At 37.7% G+C, this 19,536-nt stretch overlaps 1 protein-coding gene across 4 annotated transcripts in view; it reads right to left on the bottom strand.

The window, feature by feature from the left end:
- Positions 1 to 19,536, bottom strand: part of ARHGEF9 (Cdc42 guanine nucleotide exchange factor 9) — a 130,794-nt gene that overhangs the window by 69,068 nt on the left and 42,190 nt on the right. For all 4 annotated transcript variants that reach the window (XM_010372291.2, XM_030934403.1, XM_010372292.2 and 1 more), the window contains 2 exons: positions 12,410 to 12,601; positions 3,415 to 3,594 (listed from right to left, as the gene is read on the bottom strand). In XM_010372291.2, the coding sequence (XP_010370593.1) occupies positions 3,415 to 3,594; positions 12,410 to 12,601 (372 nt within the window). The remainder of the gene's footprint in view (positions 1 to 3,414; positions 3,595 to 12,409; positions 12,602 to 19,536) is intronic.

Raw genomic sequence — 19,536 nt, 5'->3', positions numbered from 1 at the left:
ACTAGAATAAAACATTGGAAAAATGCCTCAGGTCATTGATATGCACAAAGACTCTATTGAGTAATACTTCTAAAGCACAGATAACAAAAGCAGAAATAGCCAAATGGGATTATATCAAGCTAAAAGCTTCTGCACAGCAAAGGAAACAATCAACAGAGTGAAGCAACAACATACAGAATGAGAGAAAATATCTGCAAACTATCTATCTGACAAAACATTAACAACCAAAATATATAAGTGACTCAAACAACTCAATAGCAAAAAAAAAAAAAAAACACACAAATAATCTGATTTCAAAGTGGGCAAATGCTCTGAACAGACATTTCTTAAAAGAAGACATACAAATGGCCAATAGGTATATGAAAAATGCCCAACATCATTAATCATCAGGAAAATGCAAATCAAAATCACAAGGACATATCATCTCACCCCAGTTAGAATGCTTATTATCAAAAAGACAAAAAATTACAAATGCTGAAGAGGACGCAGAGAACAGAGAACTCTCATACACTGCTGATCAGAATGTAAATTAGTACGGCCATTATGGAAAACGGTATGGAAAACTAAACATAGAAGTACCATATGATCCAGCAATCCCACTGCTGGGTATATATTATACATATCCAAAAGAAGAAAAATCAATATGTCAGAACAGATATTTGCACTCCTTTGTTTATCACAGCACTATTCAAAATAGTCAAATTACGGAATCAACCTAAATGCCCACTGATGGATCAATAGATAAAGAACATGTGCTATACATACACAATGGAATATCATTGAGCTATAAAAAGAAAATCCTGTCATATGCAGCAACATGGATGGAACTGGAAGACATTATGTCAATCGAAATAAGCAAGGCACAGAAAGACAAATATCATGTTTTCACTCATATGTGAGTAGGGGCTATAAAAGTTGATATCATGGAGGTGGAGAGTATAGTAGTAGAAGTTACTAGAAGTTAGGAAGGTTGTGGGGAGAGAAGGATGAAGAGAGGTTGGTTAATGGGTATAAAACTACAGTTATATAAAAGAAATAAGTTCTAGTGGTTGGTATCAGAGCAGTTAACAATAATTAGTTATATATTTCAAAATAGTTATAATTATAAAAACAATTATAGTTAACAATAATTAATTGCTTGTTTCAAAATAGCTAGAAGATTTGGAATGTCCCCAACACAAATAAATGATAAATGTTTGAGATGCTGGCTATCCCAATTACCCTAATTGAATCATTATACATTGTATTCATGTATCAAAATGCCACATGTAGTCCCAGCACTTTGGGAGGCCAAGGGGGGCGGATCATGAGGTCAGGAGTTTAAGACCAGCCTAGCTAATATGGTGAAACACCATCTCTACTAAAAAAAAAGTGCAAAAATTAGCCGGCATGGTGGCACATGCCTATAATCCCAGCTACTTGGGAGGCTGAGGCAGGAGAATTGCTAGAACCCGGGAGGTGGAAGTTGCAGTAAGCCAAGATAGCACCACTGCACTCCAGCCTGGGTCACAGAGTGAGACTCCATCTCAAAAAAAAAAAAAAAAAAAAAAAAAAAACAAACAAACAAAAAACTACATGTACCCCATAAATATGTGAAAGTATTATGTATTAATTTTTAATAAAAAAGAACTCTCAAAACAATAAGAAAACAAACAGTACACTTAAAATGGGAAAAATACATGAACAGACACTTCACCAGTTTTTATACAGATGGCAAATAAACACATAAAAAAATGCTCAACATCACTATCCATTGGAAACGCAAATTAAAATTACAATAAGATACCACTACACACCTACATGTTAGAATGGCTAAAATAAAATAAAAAAAAAATAGTGACTGGCTGGGCACGATGGCTCACGCTTGTAATCAGTCAGCATTTTGGGAGGCCAAGGCAGGAAGATCACTTGAGGTAAGGAGTTTGAGACCAGCCTGGCCAACATGGTGACACCCTGTCTCCACTAAAAAGACAAAAATTAGCTGGGTATAAGGGCACATGCCTGTAATCCCAGCTACTTGGGACAGTGAGGCAGGAGAATTGCTTGAACCTGGGAGGCAGAGGTTGCCACAAGCCAAGATTGCACCACTGCACTCCAGCCTGGGTGCCTGGGTAACAAAGCGAGACTCCATCTCCAAAAAAAAAAAAAAAAAAAATTATAATATCAAGTGTTGATGACCATGTGGAGTAATTGGAACTCTTATGTATTATGTATTAGTAGTGAAAATTAAAAATGGTATAGAGACTTTGGAAAATAGTTTGGCATTATCTAATAAGTTAAAAAATCTACCATGCTACCTAGCAACCCTAACCCTGGAAGCCCTTATCCAAGAAAAATGAAAACATATATTCTCAAAAAAATATTGTACCTAGAATGCTCATAGCAGCTTTATGCATTAGAGTTCAAAACTGGAAACAACCCAGATATCCATTAATTGGTGAATAGGTGGTATACCCTTGCAATGGAGTGCTACTAAGCAATAAAAAAGGATAAACTAACGATACATGCAACAACATGGATGGATATCAAAGGCATTATGTTAAATGAAAGAAGCTAAACACAAAAGATTATATACTGTATGATTTCACATATATGACATTCTAGAAAAAGCAAAATTTCAGATAAAAAGGAGATCAATATTTTCCAATAGCCAGGAGTAAGGGCACAGATTGTTTGCAGTGTCAAGATAAGAGGACTTTATGGAGTTATAGAAATGTCCTATATTTTGATTATTATGGTGGTTATACAACTATATACATTTGTTAAAACTCCTTAAAGTATACACTTAAAATCACTTAAAATGAATGAATCTTATTGTATGTAAATTATATCTAAGTAAAGCTGATAAAAATGAAACTCTAGAACTAATAAAAGGGTAAACAATTAATTCTTTAAAATGAAAAATAATACATTAAAAGAGATAACACACTGTGAATATTTTGAGTTCCTCAAAAAATACTGAGTCTCATAGAAACTTAACAGAAACAGAAAAGGGAAGATGAAGAAAAATTCTACTGGTAACTGCGAAGAAGGAAAGGGAGAGGGGAGGGGAATGGTAAAGAAGGAGAATCCTAGGTTGCTTCTAACGGTACTCCACCACATATGACACTGCCACGCAATCAACAACAGCCTTGTATTGCTCCCTTGTGGACTTCTGTGAGAGTTTCTCTGGAATATACATTCGGGAATGGAACCAGCAGGTCATACACATGCTTAACATTTATAGGGCAAATCACAGCACTTTTCTAAGTCCTTGTTTCCTGGCTGGAGACCAGGGGTCAAAATAAGGGCCCGAGAGGAACCCATTCCCCACTGCAGGGACAAAGCAGCTGAACAGAACCAGACAGTTCAAACGCTCCTTCCATTGTTTCCTAACACCTCTCAAAACCCTCCCCAAATGGATAAGATACTTACGTGCTCTAGGAAGCAGGGTCCTATCTCACTGAGGTGGGGGTCATCATTGTTATACTGTTTCTCCAGGTCTCTCACAAAGCCCATCTGAAATCTGTAGATATCTTCAATGTTCCCAAAGATTACCTTCAGTTGCTCGTCACTGAACATGTCCCTTCTCTTCCGGCACTGCTTCAGATAGCCCTGCAGACAAAGAAAAAGCCTAGGTTGAGGAAGTCCCTGACTTCCAGAAGGCTTTACACTTCCTAAGCACTTAAGAGCCTCATTTTGGTCCCAAGAAGTAGGCATGGAATAATTATTTTCATTTTTCATATGAGGAAACTGAGGTTTACAGAAGGAAGTCACTCCCCCAGTGAGTAATTAGGAAAGCTGGATTGCCAGCAAAGGTCTTAAGAGTGCAAAGACTCCAAAGTACAGGGCTTTTCCCTTCATTCTCTATGAAGAAGACCCCAAAAGTCAAATATCGATTTCCAAGAAGCTGGTTGACCACATTTTCACAGTTCTTATTAGCTACTGGTTTAATTGGATCCATTCACATCTCTAAAGTTCTATTCCTTATAAGACCAGCCCAAAGGTCTTAATAACACTGACAACAATTTGGGAACACAGGCCAGAATAGGAAAACTTCCCATAAGAGAACATAAATTGACAAGACAAAACCATTTCTTTAAAAAGAAAAAATTCCCTTATGAACGTTAATGTCAGGAAATAACCAGAAATAATAGTTGTTTATCATTTTAGACTTCCCCTGTTGTGTACATCAAAGTACACATACGATCTTTTCTTAGCCATTCATGTCTTCACATACTTTAAGAAAATGCATTCATACTATTCACATCATGCAAATATCTGCCAAACCATTTCTCAAAGCAAATGTCTCAACTATCGAAGGTAGCTAGCCAGGAGTGATCATTTAGATGAGCTCAGCCAACAAGCCTATGTGTGCCTGGACATGGTGTTTCTAACAGAGCAGGTGTTTAGGACACATTTGTAAATAAATGTGTCCTAAACACATTAATGTGTTCTAACACCTAACACATATGTCCTAAACACATAAATGTGCCCTAAACACATAAAACACATTAATAAAGATAACCACTGATAAAAGAGAAAAAAAGGATGAAAGAGATTCTTGGTCTAGTAAGAAAGCATTGGGGTAACATAAAGACTCAGGGCATAATGTAAGTCAGGAAAAAACAGCCCCGATCTAAATTGCATCTTCCATTTGGAACCTACTATCATGGGTTTTCACTTGATAGTTACTGTCCTCATTAGAAATCAGTAGCACATAAAAATGTTCTTGGTGAGGATAAATTATGGTCATTTGCTTTCATCAAACAGCTAAGTGAAATTATCTTAATACCTTTCTTAAGGGTTGAGACCCCAAGGAAGAGTTTTACAGGGACTACTTTACCACATATAGCCCTGTCCCTATCCTCACTTTGTCTCCCTTAACACAGCTACCAATGAGGTAATCTGGACACACTCCAGGAAGATCCTCATCCCTGGCTTCAATGCCTTTTACTGACCCCTACAACAAATCTCACTTCCCATATCTGTTCTCAGTCTCCAATTTAGCCATTAATTAGTAGGTGTCTTTAAACAGTAGGCAAATTAATAGTCTATGCCTATGTTGACATCTGTTTAACTAATGATTTGTACCCTCATTGACTGACAAGTTGAAAAATTCCTGCATTCTTTCATATGCAATTTTTGATTAGGAAGAAAATTCCCAGAACACCCTTTTGGCTCCACTACCGTTACAGAGTTTGCTCCCCAAATTCTGCCTCCCTAGAAAGCTTTACATTGACTACCAGAAGGAACGGCAATAAACCCCTGTAGGCCCTTCCCTGCCTAATATGTAATTCCCAGAGCCTAGTATGTCTGAGTTGGTCTGTGCCTGTGTGCCTGTGTATTTGTCTCTTTCACCCTACCATCTCTGGATGTTTCTTAGCTACAATGGAGCAGGGAGAGAAGTGAGCATATCATATCAACATTAAATGGGAGTGGAGGCTTCCTTACCCCTCCTCCCACATTTTTCCCCTAAGGCAGGCCGAGGAGCACAGCTGGGGGAAAACAGTAACAGTGGCACATTCAATATATTACTTCTGGGTAAGTAATAGGTACTGATGAGTGACCATAATGGGAGACAGAAGAGGCCAGCCTAGATAGCTCATTTATCTCCTGAGAAGGCAGTTCAGAAAATATTTAATAGTTGTGTCCGCTGCTCCTATTTGAAAAGTCTCAGGGGAGAAACAAAACACCATAAAATCGCCAAAATTCAACAAGGATATTAGAAGTCAACATCAGCATAAATATAACAGAAATAAAAATAAGAGAGTGGTCTTAGGAAAAGAGAATTAATGAAGATTTCAGTCCAACTTCCTAAGTCCCTAAATATGTTATTTATTGCCACTCTCAAGGAAATCATTTTCTTTCTATTATATTACGTATGTTATGGCAGGGGATATATCAGGAAGAATGTCCACAGGATGGTAGGAACCTAGAATGTTTTATCAACTCTTATTTTTAAAGCCAATGATAGATTATAAATATATTCCGGTACATTTAGCTTGATGAAATATTACATAGCAGTTAAAATGATAATTAGGAAGACCATGTAGAAACATGGAAATTGTTTATGATACAATGTTAACAAGTAGAACATAAAATGGTATATCAGTGTGATTACAACTCTGTAAATATATATACATATGGACAGATTTGAAGAGATTATGCAAAAGTGCAAATAATTCTGCTATAGTTGATGGATTCTGGCTGATTTTTGTTCCTATTTTTAAACTTTCTCTAATGCTGTTTTTTAATTGTCTTCATGATCTAAAATGGGATAAAAGTCTTTGCCAGAGAGTGTAAAGAAAAGAAAATGCAGCTTTAAGAAGGTTGCCTGGAATGAAATATTATCAAGGAAAGAAGAGGGAAGACCCAATGTCTTCTTAAGATCTCCTGCAGCCCTAGTGTCTAAGATACTCACTTGCTAAAGATTACAAATAATAGATGTAAACTGCTCTTATCAAAAAATAAGAAATGAGACATAAGAGTATGGGAGTAGCTGGATAACCCCAAAATGTCACCCTCGACCTCTATACCACACAAGCTTTTGGAAAAAAGAAAGGCCAGGAGAAATGATTAGCTCCCTGGAGTCTTGCCTTTTTTATTCCCTTCTTTCGGCTGGCCTGAAGGCTATCAAATTTTCCACATCAGTGGTGAACAGAGGGTAGACTTAGGGGGTCAATCAATACTTGTCTCCTCTCCTTCACTCATTTTTAAAGGTATGTAAGTTTAAGATGAGTTGGCAGTGAAATGTGATTGCCAAAAAGCCTAATACCATTTTCAGTTAGAAAAAAGAAGAAATATATTGAGAGGCAAAAATGGGCGAGGTAATTGGAAGGTAGTCATACCACTGCAGGAGAGCAGAATTAAATTCTGAGTCCACCCTCTTTTCAGAGGAACACCAAGAAAATAGCACACAGCCAGAGGGAAGTGAGCAGGGTAGGGAGGTGCCTGAAAAGCAACATAATGAAGAATAATGGAAGAAATAAAATTTGTTTATCCTAGATAAGTCTTGGGGCCCATTGAAGGTCTGTCACAGGGCAGGGGGAACAAAAGGGGTCTGTGGCTCTTACTGCCAGGTATGCTTTGAACACCCTTTGACCCCATCTGAATGGTAACAGGGAACAGGGTACTACGGCTCAAGGGAGGCAGTTTCCTAGAGCCTAAACTCTGTCTCCTAGGAGTAAAGTGGGCATGGGTGGGCAGGCAGGCCACAGAGTAGCTAAGATAAATGTGGGTATTATCAAATCAGTCACAATTGGCATAAATTAGCCCTGGCATTGTTATGGTAACAGCAAGGAAAGCTGCCCATCTATTTCACTTTGTTCTTAAACCCACCAGAGCTGATGTACGAGTTGAGACCTAGTGCATTGATCTAGAAGTAATGCCTTGATATGGGATATAAACAATACCCAAGATCTCCAGAAAAGATCCTAGAAACTACCAGGAAATAGGATGAACCAACGAGCCCCTGCATCACCTGGGGTTTAGGAAATTCTTTAGGGAAGGCCCTCACAAAAAGTTTAGACCTCAGTATCTCTGTCTCTAAAATGAAGACATCGAAAAAGATTTCCATGGATCCTTTCAGTTCTGACATTCTAGGGGTTTCATATGTCTTTTTTTTGCCTGGAAACTGAGGCCTGATGGGAGACCTGACAACCATCTTGAAGATTTTTTTAAGAAAATTAGGAGACAATGACCATAGTTGTTATTCACAGCCGTATCGTCAAAGTTTAACAGAATACCTGGCATATAGTTGCTGCTCAGTTATTTGTCAACTAAATGCTAATTAGTTCTTCCAATGCTGGTGATGATCAAAGGTAAGTTAGAAGCAGAATGCTCAAATTGGTGGTTTTCTTTTATTTCCTTCTTCCCCTCTTTGAGATAGGAAACCCTTTCTTCAAATGAAATAAAAAAGATATTAAAAAACAAGAGAATGAAGAAGATACTTGCAACATGGAAAGCTGACAAGGAGTTCATATCTAGAATATACAGGGAACTCTTACAAATCAGCAAGAAAAAACATAAGAAACTCCATGAAAATGGGCAAAGAATAGGAACAGGGCAAAGAATGTCCAGACGGAATGGACAGGTAGGGCCTATGGCAGGCAGAAGCCCCTGGGCTTGGTGTTTTAGGCTGACTAGATGACTCATATTTTTATCCTAGCATGTTATACAAATATTATTATTTTATACATGAGTTATCATTTTCTATGTGCCAAGATGTAAAGACTATTGGGATGTATTGAGATAGGCAATCTGCAGAAGGGAAAACCCAAATGGCTAATACATTTGAAAACCCTAGGCTTAAGATACCAAATGGAAATGACTTGAAGCTACAGCATGCCTAAAGAAGAATATCTTGATAGTGAAATGGTATGATCACTAATACAGATGAGTGAAGAAAGGTAGGCCAGCTTCTCTGGAGGCATTTGAAGACAGAATGTATTTCATAGGTATCAGATGGCCGAGATTATCTTCCTCAAGAGAAAACAGACAAGACAGCTTTTATAAAGCATCTTTAGCTCTGCTTACTCTTGCCTCAGTTTCCTTGATTGTACTTTGAGTTCTAAGGTTACAAAAGGCAATATCACCAATTGTTGGTCAAGTTGATCTAGAACTAAACTGAAGGTATTTTATACCACTGTCTGGGTTTAGAAAGAAGAATGTAATCTGCAGAGAACTCATTTGAAAAGATTATGTCTCTTACTGACCTCATTGAATGACTTCAATTAAAAATCACTTTATTTCCCACTTCTTCATTTGCAATATAAGGGTATTGTAACTTAAATGTTTGCAAAGCACTTTCTGCTCCCAGGAGGGAAAAAGAATGTCCTCTAATAAATAGTGTGACTTTTTTTAATATTGAATATAATTTTCCCCCTTTCCCCTTCAACAAGTACAAGAGTAGGAAGTGTTTAGAGCTCTCCCATAACCTACAGAAAGAGTGGTTTATGAACACATTCATGCTTGAGTAAGACATGCTTCCAAGGGTACCAAGAAAGAAGAGGCAGAAAATGCAGAAGTAGCCTGGCTCACTATCACAGTTTTTCTCTAGTGAGGGCATATCTACATCTTACAGAACTAGAGAAAAACTAAGAGCCAGACAGAACTTAAAGAGCTCCTCCAACCTATGCAATTTAGAGATGGGGGACAAGGCCTAGGGTGGAAAAGACTCATCTGAGATTCCCCAGTCAGTTAGTGACTAAGGTAGGTCCTGAACCCAGCACTCCCAATTCTGAGTCTGGTATTCTTTCTGATAAATCATTCGCTCCTCACGGCTTTTGGTTTAAAGATTACACGATCCTGGGCTAAACTACTGTCTTCTGATCCAGCTAGACACAGCTTTCTCCACCTCCCTTTTGATGCCTGTGATTATAGGGTGAGACAAAGAGATAGCTCCCATTTAAATACTTAACTTCAGCACCAATAATCGTTGAAAAATAAGGAACCAGCAAATTGTCAACAAAAGGTTTGACTGGGTTAGCTGGATTGGAAAACTCCTTAAAGCAGGATCATATCACCCCCAACTTTCTGGAAAGACAAATAACTTCCACTGCTGTCCTGAGCCTGTGTCCCATAGGAAGAGGCCAAGATGTGTGGGAGTTGGGAGAGCCTTCTAAGGACTTCCACTGGGCTAGTACCTAAGAGCTCTGGGAAAATAAATTTGCTTCTTAGAGACTCAATCTATTGATCTAGAAAATAGGAATAACAATAACAACTTTTGTCCTCTTTGAAGATCAGATGACATATGATGTGAATGTACTTTGCCAATCAAAGCAGTACATACATATGAGCAATTATATTTAATTTTGACTTTAAGCAATATTTATCAAGCATCTAGTATGTACCAGGCACTGTGGTGGGGGAATATATCAGTAAATCAATAGATGAAAACCCCTGCCTTTCATGGAAAGTACATTCCAGTAGAGGAGACAGACAATAAACAAAATATATAAGTTAAATGTATAATATGTCAGATAGATAAATGTAACAGAAATAAAGCAGGAAAGGAGCAGAGGTAGTGCAAGGTTACAGGTTTAAATAGAATGCTTAGAGAAGTCTCAAGAAGATATCTGAGCAAAGACTTGAAGGAGTTGAGGATGGGAGCCATGTAAATGTGGGGTGGGGAGGGAAATGCTTTAAGCAGAGGGAAAAACAAGTGCAAAGGCTCTAAGGGAGAAGCATGTTAGTAATGCTGAAGGAAAAGCAAGAGGCCAGTATAGCTGGAGTAGTAAAGAAAGCATAGCAGAAAGGAGCAGTAGGTGAAAGTCATAGAGGCAAGGATGGGTTGACCACACAGGCCCTTGTAAACAATAATAACTTTGGCTTTTACTCAGGTAGAAATGGTGAGCCACTGGAAGGTTCTGAGCAGAGGAGTGATATGACCTGACTTAGATCTTGACAGAATCCCTCAGCTACCAAGTGAAGAATAGATTGTACTTAATTTTATGAAAAACGCTATGACATTGTAATATAGGTATCATTTTGGAGCAATGCTCCTCAAACTTTAATATGTATTATACATCAAATAGTAACTTTGTTAAAATGCATACTCTGATTCAGTAAGTCTGGGTTGGAGCCAAAGATTTTGCATTTATAACAAGTTCCCAGGTGATACAGATGCTGCTCTAAAGTATAACACTTTGAGACAAGAAGTTATGTCCAGGCCTGGCACAGAACAGAATTCCACTAAAAGTTTGCTGAATGAATGAAATGTCAGTGGTTTGATTTTGAATGCCATGTAGCACATTCCAAGGGAGAATTTTTTTTAGCACCAGCCATTGATGTGAAGGGAGAAGGAAGAAAAGAAGGACATCTGGATGGATGGGTGAATAAATTTAAAAAGGGGGCAAAAAAGAAAATTACCTTTTTCCAAATACAACATATGTTATTGCAATATTCTATTTACTTAATTTCCTCAACAAACTTAAGAAATTGTTATAATGAAGCCCATTGGAAAAATAAGAAAATTGAATGTCAGAGGAGTTAAGGGCTATCTTCAAGCCCACAGGGTTAATTAATGACCAAGTTAGAACACGAAAAACCAGCATTTCATGTCCCCAGACCTCTTGTTCTTTCTACTCTATCTTGCTGCCTCATGGCAGGGCAAGGAGTGGGGCAGTGGGAAAAGATAACTTCTAATCTTCCTGAAAGGGGTGAGAAAATGAGTTGAGATAAAGAAAGTTCAGGCACAAAATCCTTGGCCTTGGTGCTTCCAGAGCTATACTGTCCAATGTGGCTGTCATTACAGATATATGGTTACCTAAATTAAAGCTAATTAAATGTAAATATAATTTAAAATTCCATTTCTCAGTCATACCAGCCACATTTTAACTCTTCAAAAGCCACAAATTGTTGGCTCATAGCTACTATATTGGAGAATGCAGACATGGAACATTTTCATCATTGCAGGAAGTTCCATTGGGCAGTACAGATGTAGAGAAATAAGAACTTCGAAAAATGTTGGAGCTGTACTACTGACTCCACAGTGGACCCTAGGCTGGGGGACAGAAAATAGAACCTAATCCCTCCTCTGGAAGGAAGGAGACAAAAAGATTCAATGCAGAATTTTCCCTGAGTCAAGAAAAAAGATATGAGTGTGTGTGTGTGTGTTTAATCCTTTTAAAACACTGCTTTCATTTCCCATTGGTTTTCCCTTCCTGTTCAGTAAACTGCCCTTTAAAAATGCCAACTTGCATCTACTAAGCTTAAGAGAGTATGAGAGTAAAGGCTCTCACCTTCATTTAGGACAGAGAGATGGAAGGAATGCGGTTAGGGAATGTAGAGAGACAGCTCCTGGGGAAAAGAATGATATACTGAAGGAGCCCAGGTTTATCCATCTAGCCTTCATCTTCTGTAGATTCCTGTCTCCAAGCTCTTTTCTGCTTAAACTTACAACCAGTGTTCTCCAAGTGAGACAGTTAAGACCAGCAGCATCAGCATCAGCAGGGATGCTCATTAAACCTAAACATGCTCATGCCTTACCTGAGACTGATAATTCATGATGTGGGGGACAAGATTGAGAGGGCTGCTTAACAAGCTCCCCCAGAAACTCTGGTACATGTTAAAGTGTGAATCACTAGCTTGGCGGGAGATGCATTTTGCTTTAATGAGTGAGGTTAAGCCCTTACATGAGATGGCTGTAACTGGATCAGATACCAAAAAGATGAAGGTAGAGACGCAGGGGAGAGAAGGAGGAAGACACAAAGAAAGGGTAAAGGGAGAGAGACAATGAATATAAATGAATTAATATTAGAGAGAAAATGTGAAAAACAGAGATTGAGAAACGCTAAGGAAGCAGTTTCACCTCACTGAACAGAATCTGGGAGGCTACGTGCCCTTTCCAACATTTTTGGACTGTCACAGGTGGGGCCCAGGTTGTTGGTTCTTCACGAAGTGCCTCCACATGAAGCACCATGGTTACCTCACAAATATCCTTGAGGTGCTTGATGTAGTGACGCTCGGTGCTCATTATCTCATTGATGACGTTGGCCCGCATCTGGTCCCGGTTCTGTAGTGGCCGCCCCAGACAGAGGCAGTCTGAATTGGGGTCCAGGTGTCCATTCTGCACATCACTGGGCCCCTCCTCCACCTCATCCTCCTGGTTCACCCAGAGCTGTGGATGCAGGCAAAAGAAAAATAATGAGTTAGCTTCCTTCTTTGAGAGGTTTCCAGGCAAGTAAAAAAATGATAAATTGAACTTCTCAGGTATTCAGGGAACCTTCAATCAGACACCTCTGCAAGTAGAATTCCAAACCTGGCTCTAGGGTGACTTTTTGCCCTGGGCATGGGTTTAATCTTCTCTAGGTCTCTGGTGACCTATCTGTAAATAGATTGGAGGGACTACATTCATTCATGCTGGAGCACATCTAGGTAGCACAACTGGATTTTTTAAAAGGTTAAGCTATACATCTTGAGTGCCACAGCTGGATTGCTGACAAAACACAGCATTTATGCACCTGCAAGTATAGAGGCCAAAGTTAAATACTAGAATGGGTGTCTTGAAAACAAAGTTCAGTGTTGATTTCTGCGATAGGACATAAAAATAATCCTCAAAATTTGACTGTAAAATGCCTTGGACATGCAAAGATCTCTACCTCTTCAAGATTGGGATGGGGATGGGAGAATATTTACCCACCATATACCAGCAATAGCTATTAATTGGCACCAACTATACACCATTCACTGTGCTAAGAGCCTGCAATATACTGTATTCAGCCCTGCTAGATAGGTACCACTACTACTACCATTTCACAGAAGAGGAGACTGAGGCTCAGAGAAGTTAAGTAATCTATCCCAAGTCACACAGGAATCAGAGGAGCTGGGATAGGAGCCAGTCTGTCTGTCTCTAGAACCTATGCTCTTTTTTTTTTTTTCTTTTTTATTATACTTTAACTTCTAGGGTACATGTGCTCTTAAACACTGCTAGAACCTTTGTGCCCCTGGTTCTAAGGAAGACAGGAAAATAAAAGGAAAGGGCTTGGACCAAGGTGGACAGACAATTATTAGAATCATCAGAAACTGATGAATTTGGTAACAGTTGAGACTGTTCTTTCTAAATCATGAAGGCAGTGGGAAGCTAAAAAAAAAAAAAAAAAAAAAAAAAAAACCTTTGGGATGGCCGAGTGAGATATCTCTGGATCTTCTAGATGACTTTGACGGAAAATCAAGAAGATGGCCCAAGAAGATGGACCTTCCCACCACCCCCCACAGTCCTAGGAATTGGGGAAACCAAGGGGGCAGGAAGCAAAAGAAGGGTGGGCCCACTTGGCAGAGTGACAAAATTTGTCAGGGGTAATAAGCAAAGAGCTTGCCAGTTGTCTCAACAGGTTTAATCAATTCTCCATATTTTCCATATTTTCCTTCCTTAAACACCAGCTTTTTCCACATTCCGGCCTCAAAAAGCTGAGATCACACAATTTAGATGCATCCCTATTTCTGTCATCAGAAAAGCCTTTTAGTGGGTAATCATTCGGGAGGAAAAGGCTTTGGGATAGAACTAGAAGGTCGGTAGTTACTTCCCAACTCTGTACATTCTTTCCTCTTTCTTTCTCTCATAGGAGGTGAGGGGGCATGATTACCACTCAGTGAACTTAGAGATGTCACCAGCATATATCTCACTAAATTGTCACAGGCCAAAGTAAATAGAGCTCACTCTGTTTTTATGTATTTTGTATACACAGCCAAATTTGCAAAATGTATCTCTATCCAAAACCTATCACCCTCTGCAAGTGCTCCATTATAAATCTCTTTCCAGCTTCTAAAAGGTCAGCTTTGTGTCCTCAGTATGCTAACAGCTGTCCTTTAATGCAATCAACAGGCAATATGAGAGATAATTATTCAAAAGAATGAACCTGGGCAAAAAAAAAAAAAAGTGATTTAAGGCACTGAAACAAACATCTCATATACATGATGCTGTCTACTTATAACAATGAAAACCTCACCCTCTTAATAATCCATTAGCTTTTCCTTGCTTCTCACAAAGCAAGCTAAGTCCTGCTATGGAAAGGGTAACATATGCAGGCCTTTAAAAATAAGAATCATTTATTTTCTTCTTAGGAGTTTAAGAAAAGTCAGGTCCAAATGTTGGCTTTTGGATAGCTGGAATAAGATGAAAATTTTGAACAATTCTAGTGGGAAGGAAGACAGGATATGAAGGAAGGGGGAGCAGATGTAAAGGCAGAAACAGAACCACATTTAGGTTCAAGCTATACACCATGACACTGTCGTTCCAAATAACAATGAGAAAAGACGAAGGCAACTACAGCCAAGTGAAAACAGATTCCTTATAAAGAATTTGGTAGAGAAGTCCCTTCTGGTTATAACTAAAGGCCTGTGTAGCAGGGTCCTTCATAAGGAGCTTCGGAGAAGACATCTTCATCTACTCTACTGCAACAACCCCAGAAGCCCATTCCTTAGGTTAAGATGCTGCTTTCACCACAAAGAACTACTAACAGATTCATTCATTCATTAAATCTATGCCAAGTGCCGATAATGTGCCAGATATTAGGGATACAACAGCAAATAAAAAAGACAGAAATCACTGCCCTGTATAGAGCTGACATTTGAGGGAAGATGTTTCTTAGCCTAGAACAAAGTGGCACATAAGGCCTAACTGTTTTTCTCCTGATCCCAGGTTCCCACAAAACATCCCCTGGGCCTAATGATAAGACTTTCTGGTCTAACCTCTAAGTTCTCTGCTCTTGAGAGCTTCCCTGTTCTGTGTAGAGGAAGGTCTTTGTCTGCATGTATGTCAGAGTGCATTGACACAGGTCAGCCCATAAGCTTATCTGCCCTGGTTGAAATATCAGACAAGAGAGCCTTTATCAACCCTGCCCAACAATCTGTGAAGGCTAATGTGTACCTTTTCTTCATTAATGCTGCAATTAGCACATATAGATGCCTGGGTGACAAGTAAGAAGATGGACAATGCCTAGAACCTGCCAGGTTGAAAGGCTGTCCTGGAAGTCCTCTTAGAGTACTTAAAGGCTGGTTTCCCCAGCCTTCATTGAACTCTGAAGCAAGGCTGATTAATGCAGTTCAATTTAACAAATACTTACTTTGGACCTATTCTGTGCCTAACCACTAACTGTGAAGGACATGCAGATGAGCAAGACAACTTACTCCTCCCTCCTCCTCCTAAACCATGGAGTGCTTTCCAAATTGAAGACAATCTCTGGTCTTTATTGCTCCCTTTTCTATTTTCACTGTCGTTGCTCTCATAGTTTTATACCTGAACAAGTCCCTGGGTGATCCTCTAGCTTTTACCCTTCCCACATACCACTATTAGACCAATTTCCTTGACTATCACATTGATTGGCTAATCCCATAAACCCAAAATCCTTAATAGCTCTCCACTGATTATAAAGCAAGTCCAAATCCCTCACCCTGACATTCAAACATTACCATAATTTGACTCCAATCTGTATTTCCACTCTTACTTCCTACTACTTCCTTCAGGAGTATTGGGCTCCTCCCAGACTGGTCTATTTTCCATCCACAAATATTCCCATCTATGTCCTTTAATCCCATGCTCAAACACAGAAATACTATAGTCCAAAGGCTTTCAAAAACTTCAGCAACAGTAATCCATCCTCTCAATTTCGTAATAAAGAAACTGATGCCCACAGAGACAGCCAAGGAGTCAGCAATATACCCACATCTTTAATATGCATTTTAATTTTGAGCCTTCCATTTTTTTCCATTTTTAAAATTACATGTTATACAAGAACACATTTGCCTTGCAAAAAGTTAAAATAGAAAAAAATAGATTAAAATTATTAAAATCATGGATGAAAGAAGAAATATTACTACCAGTCCTACAGAAATAAGAATTAAAGGGAATATTATGAACAATTGTACGCCAATAAATTACATAACCTGATGACATGGACAAAATCCTAGAAAGGCACGAGCTACAGAAACTGACTCAAGAAGAAACAGAAAATCTGAGAAGACCTATAACAAGAAAAAGATTTAATGAATAATTTCATGCAATCCTGAAAACTTCCCACATGGGGAAAAAACAAAACAAAACAAAACAAAACAAAACAAAACAAAACAAAACAAAACCTCAGGACTAGATGGCTTCACTGGTGAATTCTACCAAACATTTAAAAAATAACTAACATCAATCTTTTACAAACCCTTCTAAATAACAGAAATATAGAAATCCTCAATAAAATACTAGCAAACCAAATCCAGCAACATATTAAAAACCAATTGTCCACCTTACCAGATGTGATTCCAGGAATGGAAGGTTGCTTCACATATGAAAATCAGTCCACGTAAGTTACACCATATTAGTGAAGTAAGGTTACAACATCCCAGATGATCATCTCAACAGGCACAGAAAAAGCATTTGCAAAATCCAACACCTTTTCATGATTAGAAACAAAAATACTAAACAAACTAGAAATAGAAGGCAATTTTTCTCCAAATAATAATGAACATTTATAAAAAATCCACAGTTAATATCATATTTAATGGTGAAAGACTGAAGGCTTTCATCCTACAATCAAGAACAAGACAAGGATATTCCCTTTCATCACTTCTATTCAACCTTATACTGAAGGTTCTAGCCAGAGCAATTGCACAAGAAAAAGAAATAAAAGACATTGCATCAGAAAGAAGTAAAACTATCTCTAGTCACAGATTATATAATGTGATATACAGGAAATCATACGGAATCCCCCAAAAAATAAACCTGTCATAATGAATAAATAAGTTCAGCAATGTTACAGGATATAAAAATCAATTATGTTTCTATATACTAGTAATGAACAATCTGAGAGTTAAATTAAGAAAATAATAACATTTAAATAGGAACAGAAAGAATACACAGGAATAAATTTAACAAAAGAAGTGCAATCTTATACAATGAAAACTGCAAAGCATTACTGAAAGAAAGCAAAGAAGAACTAAATAGAAAAACCTCTCTTATTCATGGATTGGAAGATTTAATGGTGCTAATATAGCAATACTCCTCAGATTAATTCAGATTCAACACAATACCTATCAAAGTCTCACCTGGTGTCTGTGGAAAATTGAAAAACTGGTATTAAAACTCATATGGAATTTCAAAGGACCCAGGATAACCAAAACAATTTTGAAAAAGGAGAATAAAGTTGGAAGACTCATACTTTCTGATTTCAAAACTTACTACAAACCTACAATAATCAAGAGAATGGGGGACTGGCACAAGAATAGATATAAAGATCAATGAAATAAAACCAGGAGTCCAGAAATATATCCTACAGTCATGCTGAACTGATATTTTTCAAAGGTGCCAAGATTATTCAAGGGGGAAAATAGTTTTTTCAACAAATGGTGCTGGTACCACTGGATATCCACATGAAAGATAATGAATTTTGGCTCCTACTTCACACTATACACAAAAATTAAATCAAAATGGATGAAATATCTGAATGGAATCAGATTATAAAAGTCATCAAAGAAAACATAGTGGAAAATCTGTAACCTTAGACAATAGTTTCTTAGATATAACACCTAGAACACAAACAACCAAGCAAAAATAAAGTGGACTTCATCAAAATTAAAAACTTTGTGCTACAAATGATACCATCAATAAAGTGAAAAGACAACCTAGTAATGGGAAAAAATATTTGCATATCATATATCTGATAAAGATGTAGTATTCAGAATATATGTAACTTAACAATAAAGTAACAGCCCGCTTAAAAATGGGCAAAATATGTGAATAGACATTTCTCCAAAGAAGACATATGAATGGCCAATAAATATATGAAAGGATGCTCAATATCGTTAGCCATCTGAGAAATGCAAACCAAAACCATAAAAAGATACCACTTCACACTTCCTAGAATGGCTATAATAATTTAAAAGTTCAATAACAAGTATTGATGAGCATGTGGACAAATTGGAACTCTCACGCACTGCCGGAAGGAATGTAAAATGGTATAGCTGCTGTGGAAAACATTTTGGCAGTACCTCAAAAAGTTAAGCATATAGTTACCATATGATACAACAATTCCACTCCTAGGTACATACTCAAGAGAAATAAAAACACACGCTCACACAAATTCTTGTACACAAATGTTCATAGTAGAATTATACATAACAACCAAAAGTAGAAACAACCCAAAAGTTCATTAATTGATGAATGGATAAACCAAGATATGGCATACTTATATAATAGAATACTATTATTATTGGAAAATTGCTAAGAAAGTACCATTTTAAATGTTCTCACTACAAAAAATGATAAGTATACAAGGTGACAATATGTTAGTTTAATCATTCCACAATGTGTATACATATATATAATATATATATATAATCTCAAAACATCACGTCCCCCAAATATAGTTTTATCTATTAAAAATGATTTTTAAAATATGTTCCAGAATTAGACAATGGTGATGGTTATACAGCTTTGTGAATATACTAAAACCCACTAAACTGTCTACTTTAAAATGGTAAATTTTATGGTATGGAAATTATATTTCTATAAAAATAGATACATAAAAAGCTGAAACTGTCTAGATAAGGTGAAATTTCCCCTGACTGTTCCCCATCCTAACCATATTCTACCTCTCCTGACGAAACCATGGTTATGGATTTTCTGTGAAATCCTTGTCAACCTTTCTCCTTGCATTTATATACCTATATGTATATTCCAACAGACTCACCATTGTTCCATATGATAAAGTGATGATTACCTAGCCCTTGGTACACCCTCTTCAACATCTTTAGTAGCCCCTCCCTGCAAATGGATCAGTAGTTCTAAAAGAAAACTACCATAATATCCAGTCAGTAATTCCTTCATAAAGTCAATAAAGGCCCAAGGAGTGTCTTAGAAAGCCAGCCGGTCCCTGTCTCCAGCAGTGTAACATTTCTAAGAAGAGAATGGGTAAGTGGTATTGTCTAAATCTCACCTTGATATTTTCAAAGGCCAAATCTAGTCAACAAGAGAGGAGTAAAAAGCAAGACATCCTTTGAGAAGGTGATGGGTTATTATTGCCAGTCTCATTGAACAATAGACTCTCAGAGCTACAGAATCAGTTTATA

Source organism: Rhinopithecus roxellana, chromosome 7 (assembly GCF_007565055.1).
Source record: "Rhinopithecus roxellana isolate Shanxi Qingling chromosome 7, ASM756505v1, whole genome shotgun sequence".
In the NCBI taxonomy this organism is placed as follows: domain Eukaryota; kingdom Metazoa; phylum Chordata; class Mammalia; order Primates; family Cercopithecidae; genus Rhinopithecus; species Rhinopithecus roxellana.
Note: the sequence above shows the minus strand (reverse complement) of the source record. Positions and strands in the feature narration are given on the sequence as shown.